Source organism: Phaenicophaeus curvirostris, chromosome 34 (genome assembly GCF_032191515.1).
Source record: "Phaenicophaeus curvirostris isolate KB17595 chromosome 34, BPBGC_Pcur_1.0, whole genome shotgun sequence".
Taxonomy (NCBI): Eukaryota; Metazoa; Chordata; class Aves; order Cuculiformes; family Cuculidae; genus Phaenicophaeus; species Phaenicophaeus curvirostris.
Window position 1 is genome coordinate 1,859,785 of NC_091425.1, and position 17,545 is coordinate 1,877,329.

At 40.1% G+C, this 17,545-nt stretch overlaps 1 protein-coding gene across 1 annotated transcript in view; it reads right to left on the reverse strand.

Annotated features, from left to right (window-relative positions):
• Positions 1-9,652, reverse strand: part of LOC138732645 (filaggrin-like) — a 46,611-nt gene extending 36,959 nt beyond the window's left edge. The window contains exons 1-3 of the mRNA XM_069879286.1: positions 9,508-9,652; positions 8,451-8,743; positions 7,674-8,273 (exon numbers count right to left, since the gene is read on the reverse strand). Coding sequence (XP_069735387.1) covers positions 7,674-8,273; positions 8,451-8,743; positions 9,508-9,652 — 1,038 coding nt within the window. The remainder of the gene's footprint in view (positions 1-7,673; positions 8,274-8,450; positions 8,744-9,507) is intronic.
• Positions 9,653-17,545: the final 7,893 nt, after the last annotated feature.

Here is a 17,545-nt window from a genome sequence, read left to right on the forward strand (position 1 = left end):
TTACTCTTATAATGACTTTTGAATGGTGCAAGGTATAGCCCATGTCATTTAAAGAAAGAAGAGGGGAGGGAGAATACATCCACAAAAACCGTAGCACTGAAACATGAACCCATTAAAACTGTTTTTGTGAATTAGTCCTTTCTGCAGTGCTTTCTGCGACGGTACTTCTCTAAGGAATGTCATTCATATTATTCCACAGAGAATTAAAGGTCCATCTGATTATTTCTGACCTGATGACCTGTTTTCTGAAGCAATGCTCGCTCGGGGGTCAAGGTTCACAGCTTGAAATATGTTAGTAACTCCAATGGAAAGACAGACTTTATGGTTGTGCACTTCTAGCTGTATAGCATGTTTTATAAACAAAATACTCGCCAATACTGTGGCCTTAACTCTAGTGTGACTAAATGCAGGGAGGAATATGACCTTGCAATTTCAGTCGTGGTATTGCTTGTTTAAAAAAAACCAATTATGTCACCATCAAATTAATATTTTCTGTCTTGTGTCTGTACTTTCAGTGTCTTTATTTTTACTTTTTACTTTATACTCTAACTTACTTCAACATACACAGAAAAAAAACCGCTTAAGCACTTATGAAAAGCAAATAAAAAGCTTCTTTCGAAAGCTTTTCAAAGGAAAGTCTTAATGGACTGACAAGCTTCAAAGTTCATTACTGTGTTTTTTCTCATAGTTACTGACATAATGAAAATAAAATAATTGAATTTATATCATAGAATCATTTGGTTGGAAAAAACCTTTGAGATCAGAGTCCAACTGTATCCGTCCACCACTAAACCGTATCCCCCGGCACCTCATTTTCCCTGAGTGGCTTCTTCTGGGGCCTGATAACCCTTTCCATGAAAGGGGTTTTCCTGGTATCTAATCTGAAACTCCCCTGGTGCAACTCAAGGCCATTTCCTCCTGTCCTATCGCTAGGTACATCTGCCTTGCTCCAACCTCCTTTCAGGGAAGTGCAGAGCACAATGAGGTCTCCCCTCAGCCTTCTTTTCTCTAGGCTAAAGAAGTTCCCTTGGCCGCCTCTCATAAGGCTGGTTCTCCAGCCCCTTCACCAGCCTCAGTGCCCTGTTCTTGATACACTCCAGCTCCTCAAAGCCTGTCCTGTAGCCAGATGCCCAAAACTGACTCTAAGCCCAAGCGTGCCCAAGAAGGTCAATGGCTTCCTGACCTCTATCAGAAACTGCTTGGCCAGCAGGACCAGGGAAGTGATTATGCCCCTCTACTCAGCACTAGTGAGGCTGCACCTAAAATACTTTGGTCAGTTTTGGGGCCCAGGAGGGTTGAAGAACCTTAAACAGGAACCATGTGCTATAAAACCTTAATTTATAACTTTTATTTTTCTTTAAAAAATTCTGCAGGTTCTATAAATTACAGAGCACCTTCTCACTACTACTTAGCAATTCAGAAGTGTGGATGTAGTAAGATGGATGAGGTAGGAGCTCATCAGTGACATTGAGATTGGGGGCAGCCTGGACTGTGGTGATTTCTCACTGGTGCAGTTCAAAGTGCTGAGGGTTATGTTTTAGGTTCATGAAATAATTACTATACCTTCAGATAAATGAGCTCAAATGCCAAAGGTCAAGGAGTTGATTATCCCAGGATAAAGGTATTAGCATATTTAAGAGAATACTGGTAGGGTTTTTTTCCAAAAGATTATTCTTGCACTCGACATCTTCCCCCGTTAGCTACTAAAACTTTTCTGCTCTGCGAGTGGACAGGTTTTCAGAAACTGCTCATCCATATTTCTTCAAATACAGCTTTAGCAAAGTTTACTTTGTCTTTCTGCCTTGTCAGTTCAGCTAATAGATAGACTTATTTTGTTACCTTTAAATCCTTTTTTTCACGGAGTAAAATAAATTGCTGTTTCTTCACTTTGAGAACTTAAAGTCAATGAAGATTTCAATGGCTTTTGTATCTCAAGAAATATAATTTCCATATGCTCTCAATATGGGTAGGATGCCCCCTTATTTGTTAACTTTGACAGACTGACTACTTGTATGAAGCTTTAGTGCAGCTGTTCGGACTTAGACTAACTTCTGGATGCTTTTCAGGTAATGTGATTTTTGTCCCTTGGGAATATAGCAGAGTTGACTGAAAGAAGCCACTCGATAGCTTAGCAGAAGAGAAAATAGAAAGCCTTGTCTTGCTGTAGGCAAAGCATCCTCTGACAGCAGAAGAAGACTTCTTCTGCAATAGCTAAGTAACTAATGGGACAATAACATAGTCTCTCAAATACACACAGAGAAGTGTTTTCTTCAGTCAATTTGTGCCACAAGATTTTTCTTTCATAGCTTATGATTTGGCTCTAAACAAAAAGATTAACAAAAACCCCTCCAGCTGCTCTGAATTCTCTTGTGATGGTAGATCTCCTGCCTAGAATCCACTCTCAAGCCTTGCAGTGTATGGCACTTGGTTTCCCATCAGTCTCAAAGCTTTCTGAAATCTCTAGAACATTTTGGGCAGCAGCTGTAGGCCTGGAGCAGTGAAGGTAATCATACCAAGTCACAGCTTGCAGTTTTCAATTCCTTCTCAGTCTGTTTTCCCAGCAGGAAAGATCTCGTTGGCTGCTCTTTTTCTTCTCTCTTTTCCCCCCTTTAGCTGTTAACTGATGCACTACTTGAACAATCTTTTGCTGCTCGTAGCCCTAAAATGGGAGTGCATTATTGAATTATTTGTATGTGGCATCGAGTTGTGCCCCCCTCGACCTGCTTTTTGTGAACAGAGAAGGCCTTGTGGGGGATGTGGCAGTAGGTGGACGCCTAGGACTAAGTGACCATGAGATGATAGGTTTTTTTGTTCTAGGTGAAGTGAAGAGGGTGGTTAGCAAGACAGTAGCATTAAATTTCCGGAGGGCAGACTTTGATCTTTTCAGAAGGCTGGTTGGCGAAGTCTCATGGGAGACAGTACTCAAGGGCAAGGGAGCCCAGGAGGGCTGGGAGCTCGTCAAAAAGGAAATGCTAGCAGCTCAGGAGAAAGCCATCCCTGTGTTCCGGAAAAAAAGCTGGCAGGGGAGAAAGCCAGCTTGGTTGAACAGAGAGATCTTGAGTGATATCAAGAAGAAGAGAAATGTTTATGGACCCTGGAAGAAGGGACAGGCCTCTCGGGTGGACTAGAGGAGGGAAGTGAGATTGTGTAGAGAAAAAATCAGAAGGGCTAAGGCTCAGCTAGAAATTGGATTGGCCAAGTCTGTGAAAGAGAACAAAAAATCCTTCTATAAATATATAAATAATAAAAGGAGGACTAGGGAGACCATACAGTCCCTATTGGACGCAGAAGGAACAACAGTAACAGGGGATGAAGAAAAGGCTGAGGTACTTAATGCCTTTTTTGACTCGGTCTTTATTTGTAAGGAGGGTCGTTTCATCTGTGTACAAACCCAGGAGCTAGAGGAGCATAATGAGGCTCCCATGATCCAAGAGGAGGTGGTCAGAGACTTGCTAGCCCGACTGGACAGTCACAAGTCTATGGGGCCGGATGGGATTCACCTTAGGGTACTGAAGGAGCTGGCGGGTGTGCTGGCCAAACCCCTTTCCATTATCTTCCAACAGTCCTGGCTGACTGGGGAAGTCCCACTGGACTGGAGGCTGATGTTGTGCCCATCTACAAAAAGGGCCGCAGGGAGGATCCAGGGAACTCCAGGCCTGTCAGTCTGACCTCAGTGCCAGGGAAAGTCATGGAGCAGGTGATCTTGAGTGCGATCATGAAGCTCATGCAAGAGAACCGGGTGATCAGGCCCAGTCAACATGGGGACACAAAAAGCAGGCCTTGCCAGACTAACCTGATCGCCTTCTATGACAAAGTGACTCGGCTGCTGGATGAGGGAAAGGCTGTGGATGGATCTTCCTGGACTTCAGTAAAGCCTTTGACACAGTTTCTGACAGCATTCTCCTTGAGAAACTGTCACCTCTGGCCTGGACAGGCGCTCACTCTCCTGGGTAGAAAGCTGGTTGGCTGGAGGGCCCAGAGAGTGGTGGGAGATGGAGTTAACTCCAGCTGGAGGCCAGTGACAAGTGGGGTTCCCCAGGGCTCAGTGCTGGGTCCAGCCCTGTTCAATGTCTTTATCAATGACCTGGATGAAGGCATCGAGTGCACCCTGAGCAAGTTTGGGGATGACACTAATCTGGGTGGAAGTGTCGATCTGCTGGAGGGTAGGGAGGCTCCAGAGGGATCTGAACAGGCTGGACCACTGGGCTGAGACCAACGGGATGAGGTTTAACAAGGCCAAATGCCGGGTCCTGCACTTGGGGCACAACAACCCTGGGCAGCTACAGACTAGGAGAAGTCTGGCTGGAAACTGCCTGGAGGAGAGGGACCTGGGGGTGTTGGTTGAGAGCAACTAAACTTGAGCCAGCAGTGTGCCCAGGTGGCCAAGAAGGCCAATGGCATCTTAGCTTGGATCAGAAACGGCGTGACCAGCAGGTCCAGGGAGGTTCTTCTCCCTCTGTACTCAGCACTGGTGAGACCACTCCTTGAATCCTGTGTTCAAATGTGAGCCCCTCAGCACAAGAAAGATGTTGAGGCTCTGGAGTGAGTCCAGAGAAGAGCAATGAAGCTGGTGAGGGGGCTGGAGAACAGGCCTTATGAGGAGCAGCTGAGAGAGCGGGGGGTTTTTTGGCCTGGAGAAGAGGAGGCTGAGGGGAGACCTCATTGCTCTCTCCAACTACCTAAAAGGAAGTTGTGGAGGGGAGGGAGCTGGGCTCTTCTCCTAAGTGACAGGGGACAGGACAAGAGGGAATGGCCTCAAGCTCCGCCAGGGGAAGTTTAGACTGAACATTAGGACAAAAATTTCACAGAAAGGGTTATTGGGGACTGGCAGAGGCTGCCCAGGGAGGTGGTTGAGTCACCTTTCCTGGAGGTGTTTAAAGTACGCGTGGACGAGGTTCTGAGGGGCATCGTTTAGTATTTGATAGGAATGGTTGGACTCGATGATCCGGTGGGTCTTTTCCAACTTGGTGATTCTATGATTCTATGCATTACATAATCATATTCTTATGCACCATTTAGATAGAATTGAGCATTGGTTAAGCACCTTTGATCTGTCTCATACAGTAGCAAAATCACAGAGACCGTGCTATTTCTCAGCAGCTGAAGAAAAAGCAAACTCTAAAGGGCATTTTCAACTCTTTGTTATTGATCCTCTTCTTGCCCTTCTCCCAACAGCCTTACCATTGCATACAGCCACATCTTTTGTGTAGTCATCAGGCCAAAATGTCCAGGCTGGGAAGAACAATAAAGCATTCACAGAGAAGCTAACCGTAATAGCAGACCCCAGACATAAGAGGAAAGGCTGTGAGACTCCTATATTTACATCAAGGACAGAGACAGCCTGTGCTTTTATCAACTGAGCTGTGGCCCTTCCTCTCACAGAACTAACTCAATACGATCACTACTGCAACATCATTAGTCAGGCTCCAGTTGCAGGGGCCTGTGAATCCCAGGCATGTACAAAAAGCAAGTCAGCTAGGGTCCCATGCCTCTAAGTTACAGAGCGCTGGGGTGGGGAGGGGGAGAGGGGAAGAAAATGCCCTAAAGCTCTACTACTTCAGACATCTGGAAGATATCAACACACGGATCTTTTCAGCAGCACTTCTCTGAGCAGAAGCCAAGAGGAACCTTTCAGCCTAGGGGTCTTATAAAGCCATGTGTGTACATAAAGAAGAGCTGACTTGTTTGAGAGGATGTAGGAGCCCTACAGACAGACAGAGGATTATAAAAAAGGGCAGGGACTAGTCCAAAGATTCAGAAACAGAAAGAGAAGCAAAGGGGAGTGTCAAGATACAGAGTGAATGGAAAAGCTGGAACAGCAACAGTAAGCAATACAAAGGGATAGAGAAAGAAAAAGAGGGATGGAAGGAGAGAAAGAAAAGCAAGGCACTTGCAGGTGCAGAGAAAGAACAAACTGCAAGGATCAAGCCAGTGAAGCTGTGGGGGAAAAGAATGAGGAAAGCAGATTGGGACAAAGATGAAAAAGAAAAAAAAATATGGGCAGAGAACAGATGCTGAAGACTGGGAAAAAAGAGAGAGAGAAAAGAGCAGAGAAAAACAAAAGAGTAGGGGTATAGGGATACCAGGGGACAAAAATTGCAGCAGTATGATAAATGAAAGGAACCAAAAAGTCCAGCTCTAAAATTTTCGCTACCTGGTCCCATCACTGTCACAACAAGCAGCATTGAAGTGAAAGCGCACATACTGTTATTTCTTGTAAGGATGCTCTCAGGAATGTAATAGTGTTGTTCTAGCTGAGAATGTAAGGCAGAGTTATAAAACACAGCTGCTCCCCAGGTGCTATTTATACCTGTGAGGGGGTTCATCACACCCCACTCAGAGGTGGTGGGTGGGAAGGCCCAGGGGGTGTATAAGCCACAGGCCTTGCCTCAGGAGGTCATTTAGGTTCTGGTTTTCCTTGAGATTAGGGCTTTGCTGCTGTTTCAATTCATTATAGCTTTTGAGCAGATTAAGCTAGTTTGGTAAGTTTTTTTAGGTTTTTCTTTGTTTGTTTGGTTTTTTTTTGTCTTCTAAAGAAGCAGAGGCATCTGTTGGAGAGATGAGTTTTGCAAGAATCCAGGCTAAACAGCACATACAGCTGTAACTATGGGGGTTTGTTTTGTCAGTAATTTTTGATTGGGTGTTGGAGGGGCAAAATGTTTTAACAGTTTGATTTCAGTTATTGGGGGGTGGCAAAGGCTGCCCTGGGAGGGGGTTGAGTCACCTTCCCTGGAGGTGTTTAAAGGATGGGTGGATGAGATGGTGAGGGGCATCGTTTAGTATTTTATAGGAATCGTTTAGTATTTTTATAGGAATGGTTGGACTCGATGATCTGGTGGATCTTTTCCAACCTGGTGATTCTATGAATATCAGAGACCTTGCTACTTGTAGGTATGGACTTGCTGCCCATCTGCAGTGCAGGATTCTGCCATTCGTGTAACCTGTGACCATTGTGACATCAGTGACATATATGACGACTGTGGCATCTAAGTTGTGACTAAGTTGACATCAGTGACATCTATGTCATCTGTGGTTATTGTGACATCAATTACATCAGTGATGTCTTTACTCCTGTGGTATCAGTGCCACCTGTGACGTCCGTGACTATTGTAACATCAGTGACATCTATGTTGTCTGTGACTATTTTTACATTAGGGACATCTGTCATGCCTGTGACTATTGTGACAGCAGTGACATCTGTGATGACGGTCATTATTGTGAAATCAGTGTCATCTATAACATCTGCGATGACTGCAATACCGGTGTAATCTGTGACATATGTGATAGATCAGTGTTAGGGTTAGGATTAGTATAGTTTGGGTTATGGTTAGGGTTAGGTTTTTTGTGACATCAGGGCTGTTGTGACATCAGTGACATTTATTTCATCTCTGACTAATTTGAAAGCAGTGACATCTATGTCATCTGTGTCTATTTTGACATCAGTGATATTGATGATATCTGCCACTATTGTGACATCAGTGTCATCTGTACCATCTTTGACAATGGCGACATCAGTCACATTTGTGACATCTGTGTCTATTTTGACATCAGGGTCATCTATGTTGTCTGTGAATATTGTGACATCAGTGACTTTTGTAATGTCTGTGACATCCGTTACTATTGTGACATCAGTTGCAGATGTGTCCTCTGTGACTTATAATAACATCAGTTACATCTGTGAGGTCTTTTACTATTTTGACATTGGTGTCATCTGTAACGTCTGTGAAGACTGTGACATCAGTGTAGTCTGTGACTTTTGTGATGATTGTGACATCAGTGACATTTGTGACATCTGTGATGTCATTGACTATTGTGACATCACTGTCATCAGTGACGCTTGTGATGATTGTGACATCAGTGACATATTTGACATCTGTGATGTCTGTGACAATTTTTACATCAGTGACAACTATGTCCTCTGTGACATATATAACATCATTTACATCTGTGAGGTCTTTTACTATGGTGAATTCAGTGTCATCTGTAATGTCGGTGATGACGATGTCATCAGTGTAGTCTGTGACTTTTTTGACGATTGTGATGTCAGAGATATTTGTGACATCTGTGATGTCATTGACTATTGTAATGTCACTGACATCAGTGACATCTATGACAATTGTGACATCAGTGTCATTTGTGATACCTGTGATGTCTGTGACAACTTCTACATCAGTTACATCTGAGGCGTCTGTGATGTCTCTGACTATTGTGACATTAGAGACATCTGTGATGTCTGCTACTATTCTGACATCAGTGACATGTGACATCTGGCACTGTTATGATATCAATTACATTTTTGATGTCTTTGTATATTGTGACATCAGAGACATCATGGATAGGGTTTGGGATAGGGTTACGGTTAGGGTTAGGTTTAGGGTATAGGTGTTAGGATTTAAGGTTATGGTTAGGGTTAGCGTTAGGGTAAAGTTTAGTGTTAGGGTTAGGGTTACTGTGAAATCAGTGACTTTTATTTTGTCTGTGACTATTCTGAAAGCAGTGACATCTATGTCGTCTGTGTCTATTGTTACACCAGTGATATCGATGACGTCCGTCACTATTGTGACATCAGTGTCACCTGTAATGTCTTTGACTATGGTGATATCACTGACATTTGTGACAATGTTGGCATCTTTGGCGATGGTGACATCAGTCACATTTGTGGCATTGGTGACTATTTTGACATCTGGGTCATCTATGTCTTCTCTGACTATTGTGACATCAGTCACATCTGTGATGTCTGTCACTATTGTGACATTAGTGACAAGTATGACATCTTTGAATATTGTGACCTCAGTGACATCTCTGATGTCTGTGATTTCTGTGATTATTTTTACATCAGTGATATTTGTTGTCTGTAACTACGTTGACATTAGTGACATCTATGTCATCTATGACTGTTTTGAAATTTGTGACGTCTGTGACTATTGTGACATCAGTGACATATGAGATGTTCGTGACTATTGTGACATCAGTGAAGTTAATGTCTGTGATATCTGTGAGCATTGTCACATAAGAGACATCTATGTTGTGTGTGATGATTGTGACATCAGTGACATCTATGTCCTCTGTGACTTTGATACCAGTTACATCTGTGAAGTCATTTACTATTGTGACATCAGTGTCATCTGTAACATCTGTGGCAATTGTGACATCAGTGTAACATGTGATGTCTGTGACGATTGTGACATCAGTGACATATGTCATCAGTGTAGTCTGTGACATCAGTGACATCTGTCTTCTGTGACTATTTTCACATTAGGGATGTCTGTCATGCCTGTGACAATAGTCACATCAGTGACAATGGTGATTACTGTGCATCTGTGACAATTGTGACAGCAGCGGAATCTGTGATGTCAGTCACTATTTTAACATCAGTGTCATCTGTAACACCTGTGAGGATTGTGACATTAGTGTAAGCTGTGACATGAGTTGCAGATGTGTCCTCTGTGACTTATGTAACATCAGGTACATCTGTGAGGTCATGTACTATTGTGAATTCAGTGTTACCTGTGATATCTGTGACTATTGTGACATAAGTGACGTCTGTAATGTCCGTCACAACTTTGACATCAATGTCATCTGTAATGACTGCGATGATTGTGACATTTGTGTAATCTGTGACATCTATGACTACTGTGACATCAGTGACCATTGTAATGTCTGTGGCAGCTGTGACTACTGTGACGTAAGTGACATCTATGTTGTCTGTGACTATTGCGACATCATTGACATATATGTCCTCTATGCATTTCATCAGTTACTTCTGTGAGGTCTTTTACTATTGTGACATCTGTCATCTGTGTCGATTGTGACATCAGAGACATCTGTGATGTCACTGACAATTGTTACATCTCTGACATCTGTGACGATTTTGAACATCAGTGACATTTGTGACATCTGTGATGTCTGTGACAATTTTGGCATCAGTGACCTCTGTGATGTCTGTGATGTTAGTGACTATTGTGACATCAGTGACATTTGTGATGTCTCTGATTGTGAAATTATGGAATTATTTGACGTTTTAACTATTGTTACATCAGTGATATCTGTCATGCCTGTGACAATCGTGACATCAATGACATCTGTGAAATCTGACATCTTTGATTATTGTGACATCAGTGATATATATGATGTTTGTTTCATCTGCGAATGTTCTTACAACAGTGACATCCGTGACGTCTGTGACTATTGTGACATCAATGACATTTTTGAAATCTGTGATTGTTTTGACATTAGTGAAATTTGTGACGTGTTTTATCATTGTGACATTATTGACCTTTGAAATCTGTGACTATTGTGACATTTGTGATGTCTGTGGTATCTGTGACTATAGTGACACAAGTGGAATCTATGTTGTCTGTAGCTGTTGTGACATCAGTGTCATCTATGTCCTCTGTGACGTTTCTGACATCAGTTATATCCGTGAGATCTTTACTATTGTGACATCAGTTTCGTCTGTAACATCCATGATGATTGTGACATCAGTGCAACCTGTGACATCTGTGACGATTGTGGCATCAGTGACATTTGTGGCGACTGTGGCATCTCTGACTACTGTGACATCGGTGACATCTATGTCGTCTGTGATTATTGTGACATCAGTGATATCTCTGATGTCAGTGACGATTGTGACATCAGTGACATTTGTGAAGTCTGTGGCGATTTTGACATTAGTGAAATTTGTGACGTCTTTTACCATTGTTACATCAGTGGCATCTGTGATGTCTGTTACTATTGTGTAATCAGTGACACCTGTAACGCCTGTGACTATTGTGACTATTGTGACTATTGTGACTATTGTGACTATTGTGACTATTGTGACTATTGTGACTATTGTGGCAACATTGTCTTCTGTAAGATCTGTGACAATTTTCACACTAGTGTAATCTGTTACATTTGTGACTATTGTGGTATCAGTGACGTGTATTAGCTGTGGCATCCGTGTCTATTGTGACATAAGTGACATGTTTGTTGTGTGTGACTATTGTGACATCAGTGACATCTATGTCCTCTGTGACTTTTCTGACCTCAGTTACATCTTTGAGGTCTTTTACTGTTGTTACATCAGCTTCATCTGCAACATCTGTGATGATTGACATCAGTGTAGCCTATAACATCTGTGAAGTTCATGACATCAGTAACATCTGCTATGTCTTTGACTATTGTGACATCAGTGATGTTTGTGATGATTTTGACATCAGTGACATCTTTGACATCTGTGATGTTAGTGACTACTGTGGCATCAGTGACATTTGTGAAGTCTCTGACCATTGTTATATTAGGGAAATTGTATGTCTTTTTGACATATTGTGACATCACGCCTGTGACTATTGTGACATCAGTGACATCTGTGATGTTGGACACTATTGTGACATCAGTGATATCTGTGATGTCTGTGACAATTGTGACATCGGAGACATCTGTGATGTCATTCACACTTTTGACATCACCGACAACTGTGAGGATTGTGACATCAGTGACATTTTTGGACGTCTGCGACTATTGTAACATCAGTGACATCTCTGTCATCTGTGACTTTTGTCACATCAGTGACATCGGTTATGTCTGTGATGTCAGTGACTATTTTAACATTAGAGAAATTTGTGACCTCTTTTACCATTATGATATCAGTGACATCTGTGACTATTCTGACATCAGTGATACCTGTAAAGTCTGTTAATATTGTGTCGTCAGTGTCCTTTCTAAAGTCAGTGTCGTCAGTGTCATCTGTGTCTATTTTGACATTATTGTCATTTATAATGTCTGTCTTGTCTGTGTCTATTGTGACATTTTAATTTATAATGCCTGTGTCATCTGTGTCTTCTGTGTTTATTGAGACATCATTGTCATTTTTACTGTCGGTGTCGTCTGTTATCTGTGTCTATTGTGACATCTTTGTCATTTATAATGTCTGCATATTGTGACATCACTGTCATTAATGTCTGTTTCTTCTGTGTCTATTGTGACATCATTGTCATTTAAAATGTCTGTGTTGTCTGTGTCTATTTTGATATCATTGTCATTTAAAATGTCTGTCGTCTGTGTCTATTGTTACAACATTGTCATTTATAATATGTCGCCTGTGTCTATTGTGACATCATTGTCATTTATAATGTCTGTGTAATCTGTGATGTCTTTGTTGTCTCCATCATCTGTGTCTATTGTGACATCATTTTAATTTCTAATGTCTGTGTCGTCTGTTTCTATTGTGACATCATTTTCTTTTATACTGTGTCATCTGTGTCGTCTTTGTGGTCTCTGCTGTCTGTGTCTGTCGTGACATCATTGTGATTTCTAATTTCTGTCTTCTGTGTCGTCTGTGTCTATTGTGACATCATTTCCATTTACAATATCAGTGTCATCTGTGTCAATTGTGACATCATTGTCATTCAAAATGTCTGTCGGCTGAGTCATCTGTCTCTATTTTGACATATTTGTCATTTATAATTTCTGTGTCATCTGTTTCTATTGTAATATCATTCTCATTTATAATGTCTGTGTTGTCTCTGTCTATTGTGACATCATTTTCATTTATAAAGTCTGTGACTTCTGTGTCGTCTGTGTCTATTGTGACATTGTTTTCATTTATAAAGTCTGTGTCATCTGCGTCTATTATGACATCATTGTCATTTCTAATTTCTGTGTCGTCTGTGTCGTCATTGTCAATTTGGACATAATTGTCATTACTAATGTCTGTGTCCTCTATGTCTTCTGTGTGTATTGTGACATAATTTTCATTAATAATATCTGTGTCCTCTGTGTCTTCTGTGTCTATTTTGACATCTTTGTCTTTTATAACGTCTGTGTCATCTGTATCGTCTTTGTCTGTTGTGACATCATTTTCATTTATTATGTCTGTGCTGTCTATGTCGTCTTCATCATCTGTTTCATCTGTGTCTATTTTGATGTCATTGTCATTTATAATGTCTGTGTGGTCTCTGTCGTCTGTGACTATTGTGACATCATTGTCATTTATTTCTGTGTTGTCTGTGACTTCTGTGTCTATTTTGAAATCATTGTCATTTATGAAGTCTGTCGCCTGTGTGTATTTTGACATCATTTTAACTTATAATGTCTGTCATCTGTGTCTATTTTGACAACATTATCTTTTATAATGTCTGTGTCTTCTGTGTCTATTTTGACATCATTGTCTTTTATAACATCTGTGTGATTTGTGTCATCTGTGTCTACTTTGAATTCATTGTCATTTAAAATATCTGTCATCTGTATTGTCTGAGTAGTCTGTGTCATCTGTCTATTGTGACATCATTGCCATTTCTAATGTCTGTCTCTTCTGTGACTTCTCTCTCGTCTGTGTCTTCTGTGTCGTCTTTGTCTATTTAAAAATAATTGTACTTTATAATGTGTGTTTTCTGTGTGTATTTTGACATCATTGTCATTTATATTGTCTGTCTCTTCTGTGTCGTCTGTGCCTATTGTGACATCATTGTCCTTTATAAAGTCTGTCTTCTGTGTCGTCTGAGTCTATTGTGATATCATTGTCATTTATAATATCTGTGTCGTCTGTGTCTATTGTGACATCATTGTCATTTATAATATCTGCATGTTCTGTGTTGTCTTTGTCGTCTGTGTCATCTTTGTTTAAAGTGACATCTTTGTCATTTATAATGTCTTTGTCGTCTGTGCCTATTGTGACATCATTGTCATTTGTAATGTCTGTGTTGTCTGTGTCTAAAGTGACATCACTGTCATTTACAATGTCTGTCTCGTCTGTGTCGTATGTGTCAATTGTGATGTCATTGTCATTTGTAATGTCTGTGTCATCTGTGTATATTGTGACATCATTGTCGTGTGTAATGTCTGTGTCGTCTCTGTCATCTGTGCCTATTGTTATGTCATTGTCATTTAAAATGTCTGTGTCGTCTCTGTCGTCAGTGTCTATTGTGACATCATTGTCATTTCTAATGTCTGTGTCGGCTGTGTCAATAGTGACATCTTTGTCATTCATAATGTCTGTGTCGTCTCTGTATTTTTTGACATATTTTTCATTTATAATGTCTGTGTCATCTATGTCGTCTGTTTCGTCTTTATCGTCTCTGTCTATTGTGACAACATTGTCATTTATAGTGTCTGTTTCGTCTGTGTTGTCTGTGTCTATCGTGACATCATAGTCATTTATAATGTCTGTGTCGTCTCTGTCTATTGTGACAACATTTTAATTTACAATGTCTGTGTCGTTTGTGTCATCTTTTTCAATTATGACATCATTGTCATTTATAATGTCTGTGTCATCTGTGTGTATTTTGACATCATTGTCATTAATTAAGTCTGCGTTGTCTTTGTCACCTGTGTCTATTTAGACATCATTGTCATTTTTAATATATGTGTCATCTCTGTCTATTTTGACATCATTGTTGTTTATAGTGTCTGTGTCGGCTGAGTCGTCTCTGTCTATTGTGACATAATTGTCATTTATGTTTGTGTCGTCCGGGTCTATTTTGACATCATTTTCATTTATAATGTCTGTGTTATTTGTGTCTTCTGCATCTGTTGTAACATCATTGTCATTTATTATGTCTGTGTTGTCTTGGTCGCCTGTGTCTGTTTTGACATCTTTGTCATTTATAATGTCTGCGTCGTCTGTGTCTATTGTGACATCATTGTCAATTATAATGTTTGTGTCATCTGTGTCGTCTGTGTCTATTGTGACAACATTGTCATTTACAATGTCTGTGTCATCTCTGTCATTTTTTACATAGTTTTCATTTATAATGTCTTTGTCGTCTGTGTCTTTTGTGATATTATTGTCATTTATAATATCTGTGTCATCTGTGACTTCTCTATTTTGACATCATTGTCATTTATAAATCTGTCATCTGTGTCACCTGTGTGTATTTTGAAATCATTTTAACTCATAATGTCTGTGTTGTCTGTGTCTATTTTGACACCAATATCATTTATAATGCCTTTGTCGTCTGTGTCATCTGTGTCTGTTGTGACGTTGTTGTAATTTATAATGTCTGTCGTCTGTGTCATCTTTGTTGTCTGTGTCTATTGTGACATCATTGTCATTTATAATATCTATGTCGTCTATGGCTATTGTGGCATCTTTGTAATTTATATTGTCTGTGTGGCCTGTGTCGGCTGTGTCTATTGTGACATCATTTTAATGTATAATGTCTGCATCGTCTGTGTCTATTGTTACATCATTGTCATTTATACTGCCTGTGTCATCTGTTTCTATTTTGATATCATTGTCATTTATAATGTCTGTCGTCTGTGTCTATTGTGACATCATTTTTATTTATAATGTCTGTGTCATCTGTGTTTATTGCGACATCATTGCCATTTATAATGTCATTGTCGTCTGTGTCCATTGTGACTTCATTGTCGTTAATAATGTCAGTGTCTTCTGTGTCTATTGTGACATCTTTGTCATTTATAATATCTGTGCCGTCTGTCATCTTTGTCGTCTGTGTCTATTTTGAAATCGTTGTCATTTATAATGTCTGTGTAGTCTGTCACTTCTGTGTCTATTTTGACATCTTTGTCATTTATAAAGTCTAAGTCGTCTGTGTTGCCTGAGTGTTTTTTGACATCATTTTCACTTATAAAAATGGTGTCGTCTCTCTCTATTGTGACATCTGTAACATCTGTGTCATCTGTGTCTACTGTGAAATCCTTGTCATTTATAATGTCTGTGCTGTTTGTGTCGTCTTTGTAGTCTGTGTCTATTGTGACATCGTTGTCATTTATAACGTCTGTCGGCTGAGTCATCATTGTCTATTGTGGCATCATTGTATTTTATAATGTCTGAGTTGACTGTTTTGTCTGTGTCTCTTGTGACATCATTGTCGTTTATAATGTCTGTGTCATCTGTGTCTGTTGTGAAATCATTGTCATATATAATGTGTGTCGTCTGTGTCTATTGTGACATCATTTTCATTTATAATGTCTTTATCATCTGTGTCTTTTGTGACATCTTTTACATTTACAAAGTATGTATCGTCTATGTCAACTGTGTCATCTGTGTGTGTTGTGAAATCGTTGTCATTTATTATGCCTGTTTCGTCTGTGTCGTCTTTGTCTATTGTGACATCACTGTCATTTATATTGTCTGTGTCTTCTGTGTCATCTGTGTCTATTGTGACATCATTGTCTTTTAAAATGTCTGTCATCTGTGTCTAATATGACATCATTGTAACTTATCATGTCTGTGTCGTCGTTGTCGTATGTGTCTGTTGTGGCATTATTATCATTTTTAATGTAGGTGTTGTCTGTGTCTACTTTGACATCATTGTCATTTATAATATGTGTCGTCTGTGTCTATTGTGACATCATTGTCATGTCTGTGTCTATTGGGACATCATTGTAATTTACAATGAGTGTATTGTCTCTGTCTATTATTTCATTAATGGCATTTATAAAGTCTGTGTCGTCTTTGTCTATTGTGACATCATTGTCATTTCAAATGTCTGTTTCTTCTGTGTGTATTATGACATCATTTTTATTTATAATGTCTGTGTAGACTGTGTCTTCAGTGTCTATTGTGACAAAATTTTCATTTATAATGTCTGTGTCACAGAATCACAGAATAACCAGGTTGGAAGAGACCCACCGGATCATTGAGTCCAACCGTTCCTATCAAACATTAAACCATATCCCTCAGCACCTCGTCCACCCGTGCCTTAAACACCTCCAGGGAAGGTGACTCAACCACCTTCCTCGGCAGCCTCTGCCAGTGCCCAATGACCCTTTTTGTAAAGAATTTTTTCCAACCCCAGCTCTCTTAGCCGCTCCTCATAAGGCCTGTTCTCCAGCCCCCTCACCAGCTTTGTTGCTCTTCTCTGGACTCGTTCCAGAGCCTCAACTGTCGTCTGTGTCATCTGTGTCGTCTGTCTCGTCTATGTATATTGTGACATCATTGTCATTTATACTGTCTGTGTTGTCTGTATGTTCCGTGTCTGTTGTGACATCATTGTCATATATAATGTCTGTGTCTATTGTGACATCACTGTCATTTATAAAGTCTGTCGTCTGTATCATCTGTGTCTATTATGACATCATAGTCATTTATATTATCTGTGTTGTCTGAGTCTATTGTGAAATCTTTGTCATTTATAATGTCTGTGTAGTCTGTGTCTATTGTGACATCGTTATAATTTATCATGTCTCAGTTGTCTGTGTAGTTTGTGTCTAATGTGAAAGCATTGTCATCTATAATGTCTATTTTTATGGTGACATCATACTCATATATAATGTCTGTGTCTTCTGTGTCGTCTTTGGCTATTGTGACATCATTGTAATTTTAATGTCATTGTCATCTGTGTCTACTGTGACATCATTAACATTTATAATGTCTGTTTTGTCTGTGTCATTTTTGTCTATTGTGACATAATTGTCATTTATAATATCTGGGTCGTCAGTGTCTATTGTGACATCATTGTCATTTCTAATATCTGTGTAGCCTGTGTTGTCTGTGTCTGTTGTGACATTATTGTCCTTTATAATATCTGTCGTCTGTGTCTATTGTGAAATCATTGTCACTTATAATGCCTGTGTCGTCATTGTTTATTCTGACGTC